Here is a 19,969-nt window from a genome sequence, read left to right on the forward strand (position 1 = left end):
CAATAACAAGACAATATAAACTTTGATAAAGTAATAACAAGGCAATATAAACTCCGGCAAATGTAATAACAAGACTCTGAGAGAGATATTTGGAAGGATGACTGTAATATCAAGGCTGTATTTTCGCTACACATCCTTCGCCTACATACCCACGCTGCCCGATTAATTACGTAAACATTTGTTACACCGACATTACCGTCTTATCTCACGACTCACTCGCGTAAGCGCTGTTCGGCACTAAGTAACCGCTCGATGAAAATCGTCGGCACATAGAAGTGGCTGCTCGACGGCCATGTACACGCGCCATCGGACACATTAAGCTTTTCATCCAGGAGACATGCCGGGAGTCACCGGGATTTCCAACAAGCTCCGGTCACATCGGCCAAGATGGCCGGCCTTGTCTCTCTCGACCTGCTCGTCTCGTATTATCTTCACACGGCCTGACCCGTTCGAACGGCGGGATAATTGAATTCCCGTGGTAGTCGGTAGTCGTGGCGCGAAGGTGGAAAGGCCCGAGGGTTGCCAAACTGTTATCGACAAGTTCGTGAGAGGAGCTCGTTTCGTAGAGGCTGCCGAAGCTAGCTCGGAACGGACGCGCGTCCTCGTGGCTTCGCCACGATATCACGCTGAAATTTCTCTCTCTCTCTCTCTCTCTCTCTCTCTCTCTCTCTCTCTCTCTTGCACTCCCTCTACCCTCTCTCTTTCTTTTCGCATTTATTTTCATTTTTTATTCTTTTCTTTCTTTGTATCTATATTCTGTATTTCTATTTTGGTATGTGTATATTTATATCATTCTATAGTATGAATTAAATTATTGATCTATTCTACATTACATGATTGACTTATAATTCAGGAAATTTTAATTCCATCTTATATTTATTTTCTTTTATTCTTACTTTTCATATATATCTATATCTTATATTTCCTTTTTAGTATATCTATAGTTTATATCATTTCGCATTGTATGAATTAAGTTATAGCGCTTTAAAGAGTCTTGTTCCAGAACGTATAATAACGCTTCCCCTCTCTCTCTTTCTCTTTCTCTCTCTTTCTCTTTCTCTATCTATCTATTCCATCTCAATATGCCGCTTCTCCTACCCGAATGTATTTTCGAGCAGTGAAAAGAGACAAAGATCCCGCGCACCTGAGATCCCGCGTGCCGATCTGTCTGTATTTTTGAGCCGTGAAATTAGACGTTCCAGTTTGCAGTTCGCGGCCGCTGCGCGTACAGGTAGAAATAATAGAGGAGAATTTTATTACATCTCAAAGGGGGCCCGCGCAGACGCCTCTCCTGCAACGCGAGGCCGCCGTTCTCAAAGGAAAACGGTAACTATTTTCCGACGAACGATCAACTTTCCCCAGCGGAGAACGTGTGCGCGGTGGTATTACCTGCGTCGCGGAACTCTGTGAGTACTTAAACGCGAATTTAGCCGGTTGCTTATACGCGGCACATGCCCGATTACTTTGATGTGGCGCGAGCGAAATTCGAGGGGAGTTCTGAATTACGCGCGCGCGACGGAGTTTCGAGACGCAAGTAGGGATATGAGATTTCGCGATATATCGCAAACATTGCGATTTTCTTTTCTGCAATCGCAATGTGATACGCGCGATTGCGCAAAATCGTGCCTGCGATTCAAAATCACTCGTCATTTAGTCATTTCAATATCTGTACAAATATCGTGCGACAATCTATAATATTTTATACTATCTAATCCATTTATAGACTTATATATTATTTAGAAGCATAATGGGATTATTCCATTACAACGAATTTAAAATATTAAGTATGTATTATTTAATAAGTTGCATTATTTTTTTCATATGATTTTTATTTAAATGTTTTTATATATGTTTTAAAAGATTACCAAAAATTGCTGCACTTAACATTAATTGTCATTAATATTTTAATAAAAGAAGATAACAAAAAATAGTCTTATTATTTTATGAGAAAAATGTTGTCAATAAACATTTATAATCAATTAAACGTATAATAACATATTCTTATATATTGCATGTTTTAATAAGTTACTTTTAAAAATATTTGAAAATTAATGGTTCAGAAATAAATACGTTTTGTAAAATATGTTTCCTATTTTGCTCCGCGTAGAAAGCATAATGAAGTTAGGCATAAGTGATGTTTTTAAGATAATATTATTTAATTTTATTACGTTTTCATTTTTAGCTATTCTTTTACAGTAAAACTTGTGTTTTCTTATAGTATATATTTAAAAGAATATTTAAAAGAATATTTTGATGCAGTGCGAAAAGAGAGTTGACTCATTTATTTTTAATATGTTTAACATTTATTTAAACATTACGATTCTTCTCATGACTCGAATTTTTTCATGATTCAACATTGCACTTGTAATATAAAATTGCGCGTGATTTAAAATCACAGCGCATTTGTAATTCATAATCGTGGTGTGATATATTGCACATCATGATTCCTAAAAAAGATTACATCGTAATACACGATTTCATAAATCGCACCTACGATACAAGTCTAGGAGTAACCAGTCTTGCGGAGGAAGCGAAAGAAAGAAAGAGAGAGGATGTGAAGGCGCGGTATCGAAGCAGAGAGCGACGGAAGCGGTGCGATATTAAAATAAGCGCGATTAATACAGCATCGAGAAGCGCGGCCGAAAAACCGCCGGCTTAAAATGTCGCTTATTCACTGAAAAATTTTGAAATCGCTCGGAGCCAATCGCGTGAGAGCTCATAATTGCATCGGCGGCGCGCTTCGCGCGACGGTAGCTGACGAGAATTTAATGACGTTTACCATTAATCCAGTTTTAATCGCGCGTGCAGACACACGCGATTTTTCATACGGACGCGCTTTCGTCCGGAAACGAGTTCGCCGTTCTGCCGCGATTATCGCGACGCGAAGACGGCTCTGGTAACGAGCCCGGACGCGATTAGATCGCGGATTATTTGTTGCGCCGGGAATGCAATTAAACGCAATTAAAGTGCCGCTCGCTGGAGAACTCTAAAGTATATCAGGGACATGTTTTATCGACAAGCTTGCCGAAGACAAAAAGTCTTCCCTAGAATAAGATACGAACTTCGCAGGATTTCTGGAAGGTCGAATCTCCGGGAACGTTCCGCGAAGCTCACGAAAAGAACGGCCATGTTATCGCGGGATCTCGAGGAACGACTCGTCGTAAAATTGTTCTTCCTCACCGAAGATCGAGAAACTAAACTTCGCGGAGCTGGTGATAGATATATCCTCGACACGAACGAAAAGATGAGATAACGTTTTGCCCCGTCCTCGGCAACTGTATCGCCGCGATATAGCGCGACGTTCGTTCTTCTCTTTGGTGATTCTTATTTCAGGTATCATACAGCAAATAACAAGAAAGGGGAAATTGCTACGAACGTGGAAGGGTCGACGGAATTATCTAGAACTGCGATTAACAGGAAGACTGCCATGGGCACTATGACATTATGATGATGATGATGATGATGATGATTATGATTATCATTATTATTATTGAAGCGTAATAATTAATATATTCGTTAATATATTCAGAGCTATGGGATGAATTCCTGCGAGCACAAACCATTTCAAATATAGCGCACGAAATATACTATTATATTGACGTTACCAATGTTAGCAAATTACAATACCATATGATTTATAAAATTAATTCATATATACAGTGAATTAATATAACTATTGCTACCTTAAATATCTTGAATAAGACACAAAGGTGACTATGATATTTTCAAAGCTACTCCTCCCAGAAGAAACGTAACCACAATAAAAACAGTTGATCTAATTAAAATTATAGTTATTTTTGGCTCTAAGCATATTTTTAGATTGTCCCAACATGAAAATAGGAGTAATAATATGCATATAAGGTTTTATCACTGGTATTATAGTAGAATTTAATAAAACAATAGTTTTCTTGCCATAATTTATAGTAATTATTTCTCTATATGTGATTATTGTTATAATCACCAAACATTTTTTTCTCAGTGCGCCAAGAAGATGCAATAAGAAACTTTTTTCTAAAAGTAAAGTAGCTTCGAAAATGTGAAGATCACCTTTGTTTCTTGTCTCGAAAATATTTAAAGTGGCAATAATTATTGACTCACTCTGTATTTGAGAATTTTAATAAAACGAATTTTAATAAAAGTAAAAAAGTATCTATTCAATTTTAATAAAAAGAAAAAGCATCTAATAATAAGTAGAAATAAAAGCATCTAATAATAAGTAGAAATAAAAAGAAAAATAGTAAAAAGTTTCTAAAATATTAGACACAGTCAGGTGATCAAAGGTTGCAGCTCACGAAGAAAAAAAGGTTAGCTGAATTAACATGACAGTGACATAGCACAACTAAAAGCGTTTTGGGGGAACAAAATTTCTGATTCTTATAAACCAAAGTCGGTTCTTAAGAATAAGAAATTGTGCAAATATTTTTAAGAATCGAATTTGATTCGTAAGAATCATAAATCCTGCTTCAAGCAAAACGCACTTTATGGTTGTGTTATTATTGCGTTTATTCAATCAATCGTTTCTCTCCGTGCAATTTTTTTCCATGAATTTCGCAACTTTGAATTTTAGTATAATTCTCAAAAAACATTTTTCTATTGGAAATAAGATGCGTGGTTAAACTCATCGCGAGGAAATGTTGTAACCTTCAATCATCTGTGGCTATACATTGCCTTAAAAAGAGATAAACAGAAAAAAACGATATTGCTTTTGAATTTATGTATTGCAATTATTAATTGCATATAAAAAATTAAGTTAATAGCCAATAGAGAGGCGATTGTACGCGACAAATACATTCGCAAATCGCATTTATCCGTATCATTGTTCATTCAAACTTATTCGTGTTTCTCCCGAAGTAATGAATGGGAGTCGACGCGGCGGTGAACGTGTTGAGCGATTTGCGATGAGACGGCAGTTGCGATTCCTGGCCGTCACCTTTAAGCCGATTGATCGCGGATAAGCAGGTAAAAAACACGCCTGAATGAGCAGATAAGCAAAGAGAGGACCCCTTTCTTCACGAAAGGCCTGGATCTCGATATCGCAACGTTCTTCAAACACGGCAGGAAGCACCATCGCGCCGGTGTTACGTCGAGCACCCTTGCTCGAATAATCTCGAGCGAGCGTTACTATCTCAAACGCAGGAAGAAACCTCGACGGTGCTTCGTGCCGGAGATTCCCGATTAAAGCCGCGTGCTTCCGCATCAACGGTTAACCATAAGCGTTCGTTTACAGCTCGCTCCTGCAAGAAGTGTAACTCGCCCGGCGATCTCTGAAGTCTGAAGAACGATCGCTGTGGGAAGGGAACGCGTCCCGAATTCTTACGAACGAGTCGGGGGTTGGGAGGAGGGGATTGTTTCTATCTTGGGGAAAGGTATTTACGACAAGTCGAGAAGTACGGGAACGGCGTTCTTGCCTCGCCATCATTTTCGTGGAACGAAAAATTCAGCAGAGTGCAAGTACCTCGCTGTCGACGTTATTTATCGATCGCTATTAACCCTGGATTGCCAATGCTGATAGCCATAATCGTTATTACCAATTTTTACTCCCATAATTGTTTTCTTACTCACTTCCAATTTCTGTCTTAACGTTTCCAATCATTTTTTTACAAGAAAAAAATAAAAGTAGTACTTATTACAAATATTTCTTTTTATTAAATCATAGAAAGTCAAGGTGAATAATATTGACAATATAAGCTTAACATATTGAATGCCCCTCCCCCCTCTATGTTGAATTCATGTCTATCAATATTTTATTGTTTCTATTCGGTATTATTCTTATATATAGTATATACTTAGTAAAATCAATAAAATATACATCTCTGAATCATAGCAAAATAATTCTTAAGCAAAAGTAAATAGAACCGTCATCCAGGGAAAATATGATGGAAAAAATATTCTCGGAAATTCTTCTAGTCTTTGTAAATACAGAAATTAATTATTAATTATATTATTATTAAATGATATGTTTGTAAATATCAAAATTACTATATATTTATTTATAAGCGCTAAAGGATCCAGAAGAATTTCAAAATAGTGCAAATTTGTTTGTAGATTTTGATTTTTTGTGCTACTATTTCTAGCTAAGATTCTTCTGTATCTTTGGAAAATAAATGCGTCAAAAATAGTGATTTTCAACAAAATTGTATGCATGTGATAATTCAAAGTCGCCTAGGTTTGACAGAACCAAGTTGTACGGTAAGTTCCGAAAACTAAGATTGTACGCGGAGAGTTGAGAATCGTTCTTCACGAGAGAAATGCGCTGCACTCGCAGAAGACACGAAGTCGGACAAGTCTCGCGAAATTAGAATTGGAACGTTCGCGGGACAAAGGCTGCAGGGCGGGAATGCACGTTGCGAATTTCCAGAAATGCCGGTGTTCGCGGGGCGCGGCGCGTCGGCACGAGCCAGCGAGACGATAAATCTCACGTGTGGCCCCGTAGCGAAACGTGCTCTCGCGAAAGTGAGCGAGCTGCGTTGAAATATTCCGCGCGATGTGTCGATACGCGCGAGGGGGCCGCCACATCTTCATGGGGCGGCTCGCCCCGTGGCGCACGTTTTGCGACCTCGGCACGCGACGGCGATACACCACGCTGGAGGGTGCATGCATCAAAGTGCAACGGCGAAAAGCTCTCGCGCTCGTGGCTGGAAGGACCTTCCCGGTCGGGGAAAGAAGGAAGGAAGGTATGTAGGTCCGCTGTAGGTGAGCGCACGGAGAGACAAACAGGTACGCCCCCGTCGTTGCCTCGACCTGGCGGGGAGTCGCGGGATCGCGCTGATATACAGCGCGACCCGATATTATGCGCCTTCCGTATATGTGTGTGTATATGTGAGTGTGGGCGTGTGTGTGTGTGATGTGTGTCGGAAGCGAGATTCTTCATGAGCTTTTACAGCAACTGGAAACTATATGGGCTAACACGGGTCGGCCGGCCGATGCTAAACCGGAACTCCTTTATAGCGTATGGCGCAGATAATGTGATACTGCGACGGAGTGGCTCAGTTTCGTTCGACGCGCTGAAGGGGTAGTTTACGACTATCGCTTTAGTCTCTTCTGTGGGCCGCAGCTCGCGATTATATTGGTGCTTTGCGATGAAACGCTATTCGTTATGGTCTCGAATTAAAGAGAAGAGAGAAACCATTGACTTAAGAATATCTGAACAGAATCTTGCGAGGGGAAAGCCTAATTAGCGTAAAGGGAATATAACGATGCTTAAGGTTCTTCTTTCTGCCGCGACTTCTTCGACTTTATACGAAATCGTTTTCATACAGAAATGTGACCGACTTAAGTAGCATATCCGAGAGGATTCGCTGCGTCAATTTATTGTATGTCGTTAATATGATTTAAAATACACAGAAGATTGTGAAATGATTTAGACACAATAAAGTTGAGAATTCACTAATCTGTTAAAATTGAGATTCATTAGGGACGTATTTACACGATAATATAATTATTAATATAATTAATATGAAATAATAAATAATAATTAATAATAATAAAAATTCATATTAATTATTATTAATAATATAATTACTGAGTAAGTCCGTCAGAAATGACTCTCAATTTTGACAATTTAATACGCTCTCTCTATACACAAACAAAGTAAGTATATATAAGTCAAATGTACCTAAAGTATCGTTTCAGATAAACTCACATGTTTATCATAATATAAAATAATCGATGATAGAAACTTCACAATTTTTTAGATTATATATGTGATAGCAAACATGCTATATTGAATTAATCATTAAATTTATATCACACATTAATGCAAACCTTTTGTTGTATTGATACAGCAACAAATTTAATAAAAGTTATATTCAATTCCTCATATTGCATTTTACATCATATATTATTTTAAGCAAATTTTGATCATTTCCATCGTCTCCTTCTTTTGTATTTCTGTTTCTTCATTCTATGTGATAAATATGAGTCACACATAAACCACTCATAAAAAATGTAACCTTCATAAGTCGAATAGTATTAAAGTCGCGCTGCCAAATTTACATACGTCTGTCTATCTGAGGTAACTTCCCTTTACCGCAAATCAGTACACACTCTGTTCGGATATTCTTATGTCGATAGGAGAAGGGAGAAGGAAACAATATGGCGCATTGGAACGGTAAGAAAAATGGCGACGCGTTGCATAACGCGTTACGCCAAGGGCGATTTTGTTTCGCGTCATGTTTCGCGAACGCAACGCACCAACGACGGATCGTAACCGCGCGCACGCTTCCGGGATAGGGAAAACATGTTACGACCGACGATTTTCTTCGTGGTCAGTTATCCGTCTCGCGTCTATATCGTGTAGGAATATGCGATTTATAAAATTGCGTATCGCGATGCAATTTTTTTTTTAAGAATAAATGCGATATACCACATCACAATTTTTGTATCACGAATATAATTTTAAATCGTGCGCAATTTTGAGTCGCAAGTGGGATTTTAAATTGCGTGAAATTTTGTATCGTCAATGAGATTTCTAAAAGAACCTAATTTCAGAAAAGAACCTAGGATATGATAAGAACTATGTTTAAATAAACGTTAAACATATTAAAAATAAATAAATCAACTCTCTTCGTACTTCATCAAAATATTCTTTGAAATATCCATTATAAGAAAAGACATTTTACTGTGAAGGAATAGCGCAAAAATGAAACCATACATAATGAGGTTAAAATGAAAGCATATATAATAAAAACATATAATAATGTTAAAAACATCACTTAACCCCATAATACTTTCGACGCAGGGTAAAATGGGGAATTTTTTACAAAACGTGTTTCCGAATTATTAATTTTCAGACGTTTTTAAAAATGACTTATTAAGACATGCAATATACAAGGATGTATTATTGCACGTTTTTTGATTATAATTATTTATTGACAACATTTTTCTCATAAAACAATAAGACTACTTTTTTGTTGTTATTTTTTTTAATAACAATCAGTATTAAGCGTAGCAATATTTGATAATCTCTAGAATATATAAAAAAATATAAATATATACACAATATAAAAAAATATGTATAAAAAAGATAAATAAAAATCATGTATGAAAAGGAATAATGCAACTTAGTATTTTAAGTTTATTATAATGGAATAATCTCATTATGCTTTTAAATGTATAAGCCGATGAATGGATTAGATAATATAAAATATCATAAATTGTATTGCACGATATTTGTATAGATACTAAAATGATTAAAATGACGAGTAACTTTGTATTGCGCGATTTCTCGATAAAGATCCAGTTGCGTATCGCATTGCGATTAAAGAAAAGAAAATCGCAACGCTTGCAAGATATCGCAAAATCGTATATTCCTACTCGCGTCCCGAACTTTCTCGACCTCGAAGAGACGAATGACTGGATCGACGAGCAACGACGGCGACTAAGTTGCGGTCGGGAGCAGGGAGCGCTGCTATGGCGCAAATCTCCCTGGAAAATTAACGAAGTTTAATACGGGTACGTACTGACGCGATATGGATTTGTAAAAACCACCCCATGTGAGTGCCGTTGAAGCGCGCTTCAACGTTGGCGCGTTAAAACCCGAGGATACTTGGAGTGTGAACGCGCGCGCGCGAACGAGCGAGGAAGCGATTAAAAATCTCGATAAAATATATCGCATTCAGTGACATATGTAGGGATAGGGAGGAATGGAGATGAATCCTATTGCATCCCTCAGACATATCTCGGCGTCCTTGCAATCCCATAACACAAGTACCAGAATTACATCGCGCTTAATACACTCGACGTAGGAGAGGAGAGCGCGCACGGTTTACCGGGGTCTGACTTCCAAGCGCATACACAAGCGCACTGGAAACAGGATTAATGGATTAGCGATGTTTTGAGTTACAAGGGAGTGTAGGCGGCCAAATATCCTCTCTCTCTCTCCAATTAGAACGGAATTCTACAGTGGCAGCGACGGCGGCGGGCCTCGAGTTACGGCAAAATCGGCGCACCTGCGGGATGGCCTGAGGAAAGAGACAGAGAGAGAGAGAGAGAGCCAACCATCGTTGGCCAGGTGATCCTTTATAAATGCGGAATATCCAGTGCGATGCCGCGCCGTACGCGCATTCGTGCGACGGAAGTTCATTCATTTTACATAAGCCGTGCAAATCTGTCGCCCGTATATTAATAGAGAGAGAGAGAGGAGTAAAAAAAAGGTATATATAACGCGCGCCCGGATATTATTATCGTTATCGTATAAATCGGGAGGATCTTAAGCTCTCATGGCGTTTAAGCGCGAAATATTCCCCGTTTTTTCTCTGTTTCTCAGTGCGCGTTTTTTCCATTCAGTTTTTCCTTTTATCGACGTGTGCGTTTTCGCGATTCGAGATACACCGAGGTCAGAGCAGACGGCAGTAACGGGGGATAACCCAACGCATGGTCCGTGCCGATATTACAATGTCTATTCAGTGAAAGCGCGATTCTTCATGGCCTATTACTCCAACTGGAAAACGTATCGGACTGGGAACGTGAATGTGCGCGCAGCGTCGACCGGATGTTATAACGCATGCTATTCGCACGTGATAATAAAAATGACGACAGGATGATACGTTATGTGTTACCCGCGTATAAAGACTTCCGAGCTGCAACGGTGGCTGCAGTGCGTGTCCTGCACTGTGTGCGTGAGAGAAAAAATATCTAGAAAATAAAAAATATTTATTCGATGGGTACTAATAACATATTCTTACTATTATATTGGGAATAAATTTTTGGAAATTTATTTGTGAGTTATAAAGCCTTTTTCACAGAAATAAACTTCATATTCCACAAATACATTTTCAAGTATTTGTCTACACATATTTCTGCACTAAGCATTTTTTTTTAAATAGGAAAATATTTTTAAAACGTGATCTTTATGAAAACAATTGTTTATTCTATTTGAGTAAAAGAATTCAGATTTATGTAAATCCGTTGTTAGTGCTCACCGAACAAATATATTTTATTTTTTACGTATTTTTCCCTCAACATACGCAGGAAAAAATATTCCACCGCTAAAAAAAATAATTGTTCGGTTTAATTTCTTCCTTTTAAGTAATGACTATCTCCGACGAAGAATATTTCTCTGATAATAGTTGTAAAACAAATTTTAGAAAAGTTCATTATCATGTATTCAGAGGAAAAATTTATTCTTTTACAAGAATATTATAAAACTTCGTCAAGGAAAAAGTTAATTCGCCTTTATAAAGTAATCAAATTTCTATTTAAATTTAATATTCTTGATTAAAATGCTAAATAGGTTAAGATTCAGGAGACATTTCGGACAAATTTCATATTTATATGACGAGTTTATGATAGATATTTACGAATATATAAAATTATTACTTGAAACAAGTAATATTTACTTGAATACAATCTGTATTTGTGTTGTGTACTAAAAGCGATAACAGCGAATAATCGAGTCCATATAATAAACGAATCAATAAACAACGAATAATTATATAATTATACAAACTAGCGCGAAACGCGCAGCGCATATTGTGCACGTCGATTTTCGATGTTTACGGGATGAAGATGTAAATAGATGCTTCACATTGCGGACGGAAACAGCGCGGTGACGCGCCTCGGGCACGAATTTTGCGCAGAGCTCACCCGGCCTGGCGGCCAGGTAAATAGATTGTGGTGCAACACCACAGCCGGGTCAGTGGCCAAGAGCCTGTCGTCGAACTCACCTTCCTCGAAGGGCTGCGCTCGTTTGGCGAATGCCCTCGAGAAAACGCCCCGCGGCTTCGAGGCGTCCACGCCATTCTCCACGGCCGCGCTCATTCTCGTAAGCGATTCTTCGGCGAGCGTGCACTTATCGCCGGGCGCAGCGGGGTCGCACCTGAAATTGGCGTTACGCGAGAACGTCGATTAAGGGCGATCGAGAGAAACGACGGGAGAAAAGCCCCTGCGACGTTTGGTCCCATCCTGCAAATCGATACGCGAGCCGCGAAGCGTGGACGTCGTTGCGTTGCAAGATTATTGTTATTACTCTGCGACACGTCGTCGACGTTATTTTCCTCCCGCGGGGAATTATTACTCGCTTGCTATCATCCTTGCGTGACTCTTAGGTCCGCATTAATAGTCATTACTTGAAACTTGTTCCGCGTGAGATACTCAGAGTATGAAGTCAGAGTTAGATTTCAGTTTTCCGCTCGGATCACATGATATACGCGACATTACATTTACAGTCGCGATTCAGTTGAGATTCACATCTAACTCTGAATGCAAATCTGAAATCTGTATTAAGAGTTATTACTTTCATCAGAGATTTTAATTTAAACTTAAATGTGAGTTTCTCAAATAAATGGTTACAAATATAATATCGCATATATTATATAATTCAAATAAAAATTCCATTCTAAATTCAAGTCTGAATGTCACACGAGACAAGTTTCAGGTAACGACTATTAACCGATATTAATTCTTATTGATTGAATATCTAAAGTATTAATAGTAAAAGTATTACGTGAAACTTTCTCAGTGAATTACACAAATCTGAATTTATATATTAATAGAAGTCCGTATTAATAGTTGTTGCTTGAAACTCATCTTAAATGAGATAGTCAAATTTGAGTTTGGAGTTAGTGTGAGTTTTATGTGGAATCGCGATTACACATTTAATATCGCGCCTATCAAGGCCTATATTAAATTAATAATTATTATTTGAATCTTATCTTAAATCAGATAGTTAGATTTGAGCTCAAAGTTAAATAAGAGCTTTTCTATTGAATTGCAATTATAATGCCACATGTAACATAATTCAATTGAAAAAGACAGATCTAACTCTGAATAAAAATCTAAAAAAATCTAAATAATTTACGTGAGACAAGTTTGAAGTAACAACTTATGACTCTAAAAATACGAGTCTAAACTTATATTTGAATTTCTCAATTGAATCACTTGAACCTGTATTAGTAGTTGTGAATCCTAAAACTTATGTCATATAAAATACTCAGATTTTTATACAGAATCAGATCCAAGTTCTTCTGTTGAACTATACATATATGTGACATTTATATTTGTAATCGCGATTCAATTGAAAAACTTTCATCCAACTCTAAATTGAAATCAGTGTATCTCACTTGAGACGAATTTTAAGTAATAAATTAATATGGACCTTCATATACACGATATTATATTTACAATCGCGATTCCACTAAAAAACTCGCATCTAACACTAAACTCAAACATAAGTATCTTATTTGAAGTAAGTAATAACGGTTATTAATATGGATTTGACAGCCTTAATGTAGTTTCGTTTATTCTTATATCCCCAAAAACGTTATGGATCAACTACAATAATTTCTCGCAATATCTCGTTAAGAATAGAATAAATTAACGAAAAAGAAAAAAACAGGAATCTGCGAAAAGAGAAGAGACTGTCTTCTCGGGATCGAGCGCTTATCGTTTGAAGCATCACCTCTCTATCCTTACAGCTTGAAAGGATCCGTGAATTACAAGCGCACGGCGCGGTGTATATAAGCTCATTAGCCTTTCATGATTAGTATGTTAAGTGAGTAAGACCGCAAATTTAATGCGCCGGCGCTTCAATGCATAATACGCGGCGGTTTTCACGCCGTCGGCCAAGTAATGGCGGGGCTGTGAGGGGTACGTCAATGTTAATTAATGTAATTTATATGTTCCTCTCTTATCCCCTCTCTCTCTCTTTCTCACTCTCTCTTTCTCTCGTTTGATACCGCGTAAAAAGGTCAGTCAGCCTATGTCTCTCGGCGATGAAACGTTTCTCGCGCATTATACGGACGAGCCGATGCAGAGTTGCAGCCGCGTCGCCCACGCACAGCACGTACCGACGTTAATTAGTGTGCTGTGATTAGAGTTTCTCTCTAATTAAATGTAGATTGCCTGATTACCGACCGGAGAAGAGCGCGAATTAAAGACGCCACCGCGACTCAGACAAATAAAAGTCAACATCGTTCTGATCTTAGAACAAAATATAACGCAAATATAAGTATATTTTGTCCTGAGATTAACGTCGTTGGCTCCTGCTTGCCTGATTTTTCTTGTCATTGTTTATGTTGTGTCTGAATATCAATAGAAGTATTTTTCCTTCCTTTTTTTTGTTTAAAAGACACACAGAATCTGTTGAAATGCCATTATGATCGGAAATATTTGATTAAATTTAATGGAATATCCTGATCGGATATAAAAGTTCATCGGTATTTTGATCGGAAATATTTGTTCGTTAATTTGTTTTTTTTATAATTTTTCTCAGTGTATACTGAAGAAAGAATTTGACGATCACTATCGAGCCTGAACAATAGTTACCAGATGCTTTGGTAAAATTATTTCAGCTAAACGCGTGAATAATCAAATAATCTGATAGGTAAAATACAAACCGTCGCCGCCGACGGTCGTTTGCGTATCAACATCCCATATGTTATTATTGTCGCTTTTGCAAAAACCGTTATTTTTATTTAATTAGCCAGGATAATTAACATTCATTAACAAATTACAAACGTTAGCGTTTCGGAATTAAGACCGATATAGATTGAAAAAGAATTAATGTGACAGTTAATAATTGCATTTAAAGTTTCAGTGCAATATTTGGTAATCAATATCAAATATAATAATGGCTAATAGCCGTCTGGCTATAATTAAAAATTAGCTAGTAAAATAAATTCTTCATTTAGCTGAGCCAATTAAATGGTTTGGTTAAATAATACCAAATAATTTATTAATAAATACTAAATAGTCGATTATTTATTATTAAATAGTTTAACTATTGATTAACTATTGATACGAAGTGATCATAAATATTTAGTTATTTCGTATATTTCGTCTATTTGTCATATAATAGGTATCGCTAAACAATACGGCTTTATTTTATAAATTATTTGATACATAACACAAATAGGTAACAGACACCAAGTCTTAACAACAAATACCACGATTGGTAATAAATACCAAACCTTGCCAAGATTATTTGTTCCTCCAATATTTACTATAATCCTCCAATATTTATTTATTTATTTAACATATTTATTTAATTTGTACTTTACCTATCAGATTATTTGATTATTCACGTACACGCGTTTAGCTGAAATAATTTTACCAAAGCATCTGGTAACTATTGTTCAGGCTCGATAGTGATCGTCAAATTCTTTCTTCAGTATACACTGAGAAAAATTATAAAAAAAACAAATTAACGAATATATCCGATCAAAATACCGATGAACTTTTATATCCGATCAGGATATTCCATTAAATTTAATCAAATATTTCCGATCATAATGGCATTTCAACAGATAAACCGATCAAAAAATTATTAACCAATATCTCTCATCGGATGTTTCCTGATCGAAACAAAAATTCATGTGTCGATGAACAAAAATTCATCGACACTTTGGCCGAAAATATCCGTTTGTTAATTTCTTATCGAATAATTTCTCTCAGTGTACGAAATTCGTCGTACAATTCACTGACGCTCTTTCTCTCGTCGGGAGAGACCACGTATGATCTCTCCCGACATATAGTACAAATAACGTACTTGGCAAGACTCATTTTCGCGCGAGGCGGTTTGCGCGCGCGCGCGGGGGATGACGCCTCGGGGATGACGCCATTATATGGAAAGTCCGTATTGGCGGCTGGCGAGCAAACGACGAGCGTATAATAACGGCTCGTCGATAGTCCCCCGAAAACGACGTCGCACCCCATGTTACACGTCACCCCGTACACACGTACACGTGTACACGCATACACACGCGCGGTCATCCCCTCGCCCGTCGTCGTAGTCGTCGTCGTGCGAACATGAGAGACCCGCCGTCACTCGATCGTCATAATTTATCATTACGCGCGGGGAAAGACGCGTTTTCTCGATAAATCCACGCCGTGTTCAACAACGTTACCCATTGATTTATGCACTGCGACATCCGCACGGCAAGTGCGTAAAGAGAGATCTATCGTGGCGCGCCCTCCTTTGCCGCGTCACGACGCGGCCAGAAATCATAGGCGCGAATCGCCCGGGGACGTCGATGGCGAAGAGGAAAAAGTGCCGACTTTTACCGCTGTGCGCATACGTCCTGTATACGCGACTCTTCCGGCGCTGCAATTTCCGGCGCGATACGATCTCGTGCACGAAATAACACACGCTGACAAACTACCCCCGTGGACGCACGTGATATCTGTTCGGCTCTAAACGCGAAAATCTAACCCTCGTATCCGCCAAAAGTTACTCAAAAATGTTGATATGAATTATAGAGGTGTACTGAGAGAAAAAATATCTAAAAAAAGTAAAATATACTTATTCGACGTAAGTATATATTGCATAATAATATATATTTAATCATTTAGTTATTATATATTTTAATTATTATATATATTATTTTATTATTTAATTTATTTAAATCTAAACTCTTTTATTTACACAGAATAAACAATTGCTTTCATGAGAACTTTTGAGAAAATGTACATCTTTTTACTTAAAAAATATTTTATATCAGTACAAGTAAACATATATTTGTTGTTATTACTCACCGGATAAATATTCTTTTTTTCTTAGATATTTTTTTTTCTCAGTGTGTCATATTAAATCACGTCAAACGTCCTCATGAACGCATTCGTCATCTGCTCGAAACAGGAAAACTTAATTTTTATGTTCGCTAAATCTCTCAAAAATGTTGGTATAAGTTATGGATATTGTGTTGATATTAATGGACTGTGATAAAAGCCTGATTGCTGTCCGCCAAATTTCTCGTAAACGTTGACATAAATCTCATAACTGTTATATTAAAACTAATGCACGCTGACAAACTATCCCGTGGACATGTGTATCATTTGCTCGGCTGTAAACGCGAAAACCTGATTTTCTATCCGCCAAATTTCTCATAAATATCAACATAAATTATGACAGAGACATGTGTCATGTATCATGCAATTATAAATATTAAATATTATTTTATAATATTGAGTATAGCTCTATTGAGTATAGCTTTGTTAATATCCGTAACTGCAGCTGCCTATCTGGGGTTAAAATTGCAGAGGGCGTCCGCGCCTTCTTCGGACAAGCAAGGCAGCCGTTATCCGCGTGAACCGCGCTAAACGATCTAATGATTCATGACTTCGTTACGGAATAAGCGATTTAGAATACTTTTGCATAGCTATGCGCCAATCTGAATAAATTCGCACCTGCTGCAAGCTTGCGATTAAACGTTCGCCATTTCAATTTCTGCGTGCGCGCGCGCCAGTTCACTCACTCCCTCAGCTGAATAACGTTTTCATATTTGGCGCGACCGACGGCCGCGATGACACGTAACGAAATGGTTAAATAATGGTTAAATAATTTGTTTCATTGCTCCGTATTCACATCTCTATTTAGGGCGGCATTCAGCGGTGAACAGAGAGCGCAGCTTCGATTCCACAGCTCTCCCTCGTTTAACGCCAAGCAGACTCGGAGACGCGGACTATTCGCGCATCGCGCTTCGCAAGAGTAATGGAACCGGAAAATCGAGCGTACGAGTGCAAGGCAAACAAGTGCGTCCATATTATCGAGGGACTCGCCGAGTCCCCATTATTTGTCGCAGTAATCGAAGCGGGGACGCCCTTGTCGTTTTTCATTATCAATCCAATCAACGGATCAACGGATTAAGGAAGCAGGCGAGCGCGCAAGCGCGCGCGACGTGTTAAATCGGATGTTTTATTATTACAGTATATTTATGTCTCGGTGACAAAGCAGAGCAAGGGGATTGCATTACGTGGGTGTTTAGAGTCGATAAATTCTTGCGGGTTTGCAAGCTAGCTTCTGATTTATGTACCGTGACAGCAGAACTCATAAGGGAGATCTATAGCCGTTTTTCCATTCTTTCTTGCCGCGGCTCTCGTCGCTGCGCGCGGAAATCTTTGCCGGTGATTTTCAACTCGGCGGAGATTTAAGACTGCAACATCCGGAGGGCATTTTGTCGTCGCCAGACGAGGCGCACCATTGCCGACGCGCCCTTCATCCATCCCTTTCTTAATCGTTATCGAGAATTTTGAGAATATTAATTTTGGAAACATGGAAGATATTGTTAACTTTGAAAATATTAATAATATCATTTTCTTGACTATAATTTGTAATAATTATTTATACATGTGATTATATAATTACAAATTCCGAATATTTTTCTCAGGGTATATGGAAAAAATTTAGTAGTAAAAATTACATGTTAAAATCATATTTCATATTATAATGCTTTTTTTTATAAAACGACTATATTTGCACAGAGAAAATATTGTAGCAAAAATTACGTTAAAACTATATTCTCTCCTGTAATACTTTTTGCAAGGTGGAATTATATTAAAATTACATTTTATTGCATTGCATTACAATTGCATTTTATAACATAAATTGCTATAACAATCGTAAATTTTATGTGATTATTGAATGTAAATATAAAAAATATTCAGATAAATATAACAATTTAAAAGTCATACGTGCATAATATTTTTAAGCAAATATGTAGTAATTTTAATCGTAATTGCTATGTATGGTCCAAGGTTTATTATAATTTTTATTGCGATATTTTTTCCATGTACCTTACATACTGATTTTAATCAGTGTAAATAAGATTTCACTGTGCAAAATTTAAATCACAAATTCGTTGTGGCAAGTTCAATTTTCTATGTCTGTGGAATGGAATTAACGCCTTCTCTGCGCCTTGCGTGCGTTAACACATAATTTTACAATTGCGTTTGCAAGCTCAATAATGGGAACAGTCTCTATTATTAAGTGATCCTCTCAGCAAGATTCTGCTGATTACAGTGCTACACTTACAACTGAATTGCCAGTTATAAGTATAGCGTTTCAGCGGAAATACAGTAATTTTACTTTACAGACTAATTGTACTTTAGGGGCCGTAGAACGTCGTTCACCGTTCGTGAGTTTCATTTTTGGTCGTTTAAGGAAATACGATGTATCGCGATGTATACACGCGTGTTTTGTTTTTCTATACTCGCCGTAATAAATATCCCGCGTATTCCGTTTCAATGATCTCGATTATTTCCTATCATCGGCTGACTTTCGTTTCGTACATTCGTAACTGATACGCCCATGTAACTCTACCCACATTAGCCGCATTAATAAACTTCGAACGAGCGTAACGCGATGGAAACGAGACTGGCAGCGAACCGCGAACCACAGTTCAAGCGAAGAAATTATTCTCTCTCTTCTCCCCTTTCTCATTCGTTCTACGGCTTCATCCATATCGATAAACTTTTGCGAGTAAACACTTTCACGTTGACGAAAGGGGAAATAAAGCACCCCAAATCGAAAAGGGACAATAAAGTCGCGAATGAATTGGATTGCGTTTCTTGGCGAATAGGCCCGTATAAATTGCTGAATGAAATCTACCATAGAAAAATCCTCTCCCTCGAAATAGTCATCGGATTCGAGACATAAAAATGAATAGAACACACACACACACACACACACATGTGTGTGTGTGTATATGTCTGACTTGTCTCCTATAAAGCCTTGAATCCTTTGACTGATCTGGATCAAATTTTACACAGTAACTCTCTAGCATCCTGCGAAAAAGCAACATGAAACCTGGATAGCCCATCCTATCTTCCTGATTTCATCCCCTTGACATTTTGTATAATAACCCAGCAACTCGGGTATATATCCGAGTTTTAGCTAGTACTGAATAAAATATGAAATACAGCAAGCGTCAAAATAACGTACGAAATGTACAGCGAGGTGAAATGGAACGAAATTAAAAATACTCTTCGACCGCAGAGAAAACACGCATTTTGTTCGCACAAAAACATATGAAGCGCGTACAAATATAAAAATGCGAGTTTCGTGTATGAAGTCATGAAACACAAAGGAGGGGGCAGAGGGAGGGAGAGAGGGAAGGAGGTGAGATAGAGGGAAAAAGTGCGCGCGCGAAAGAAAGGGAAAGAGATTATTACTACATCAGTAGAACTACAGATCCAACAATTCGTTTCACGGGGTGATTTATAACGCGACCTAAGTCTCGTCTTATCCTTCACG

The 19,969-nt window shown here is 37.8% G+C and overlaps 1 protein-coding gene across 14 annotated transcripts in view; it reads right to left on the reverse strand.

Annotated features, from left to right (window-relative positions):
* LOC116844569 (kazrin) overlaps positions 1-19,969 on the reverse strand; it is a 315,333-nt gene that overhangs the window by 129,833 nt on the left and 165,531 nt on the right. For 5 of the 14 annotated variants that reach the window (XM_032816267.1, XM_032816266.1, XM_032816269.1 and 2 more), the window contains exon 2: positions 11,667-11,818. The exons of 8 other annotated variants lie outside the window; for them this stretch is intronic. In XM_032816267.1, coding sequence (XP_032672158.1) covers positions 11,667-11,818 — 152 coding nt within the window. Of the gene's footprint in view, positions 1-10,559; positions 11,063-11,666; positions 11,819-19,969 lie in introns of those variants that run through there. One more of the 14 variants, XM_032816280.1, reaches the window with a different exon arrangement.

The sequence above is a fragment of the Odontomachus brunneus genome, unplaced genomic scaffold (genome assembly GCF_010583005.1).
Source record: "Odontomachus brunneus isolate Ranch 3 - 2012 unplaced genomic scaffold, Obru_v1 Obru_scaffold_042, whole genome shotgun sequence".
In the NCBI taxonomy this organism is placed as follows: Eukaryota; Metazoa; Arthropoda; class Insecta; order Hymenoptera; family Formicidae; genus Odontomachus; species Odontomachus brunneus.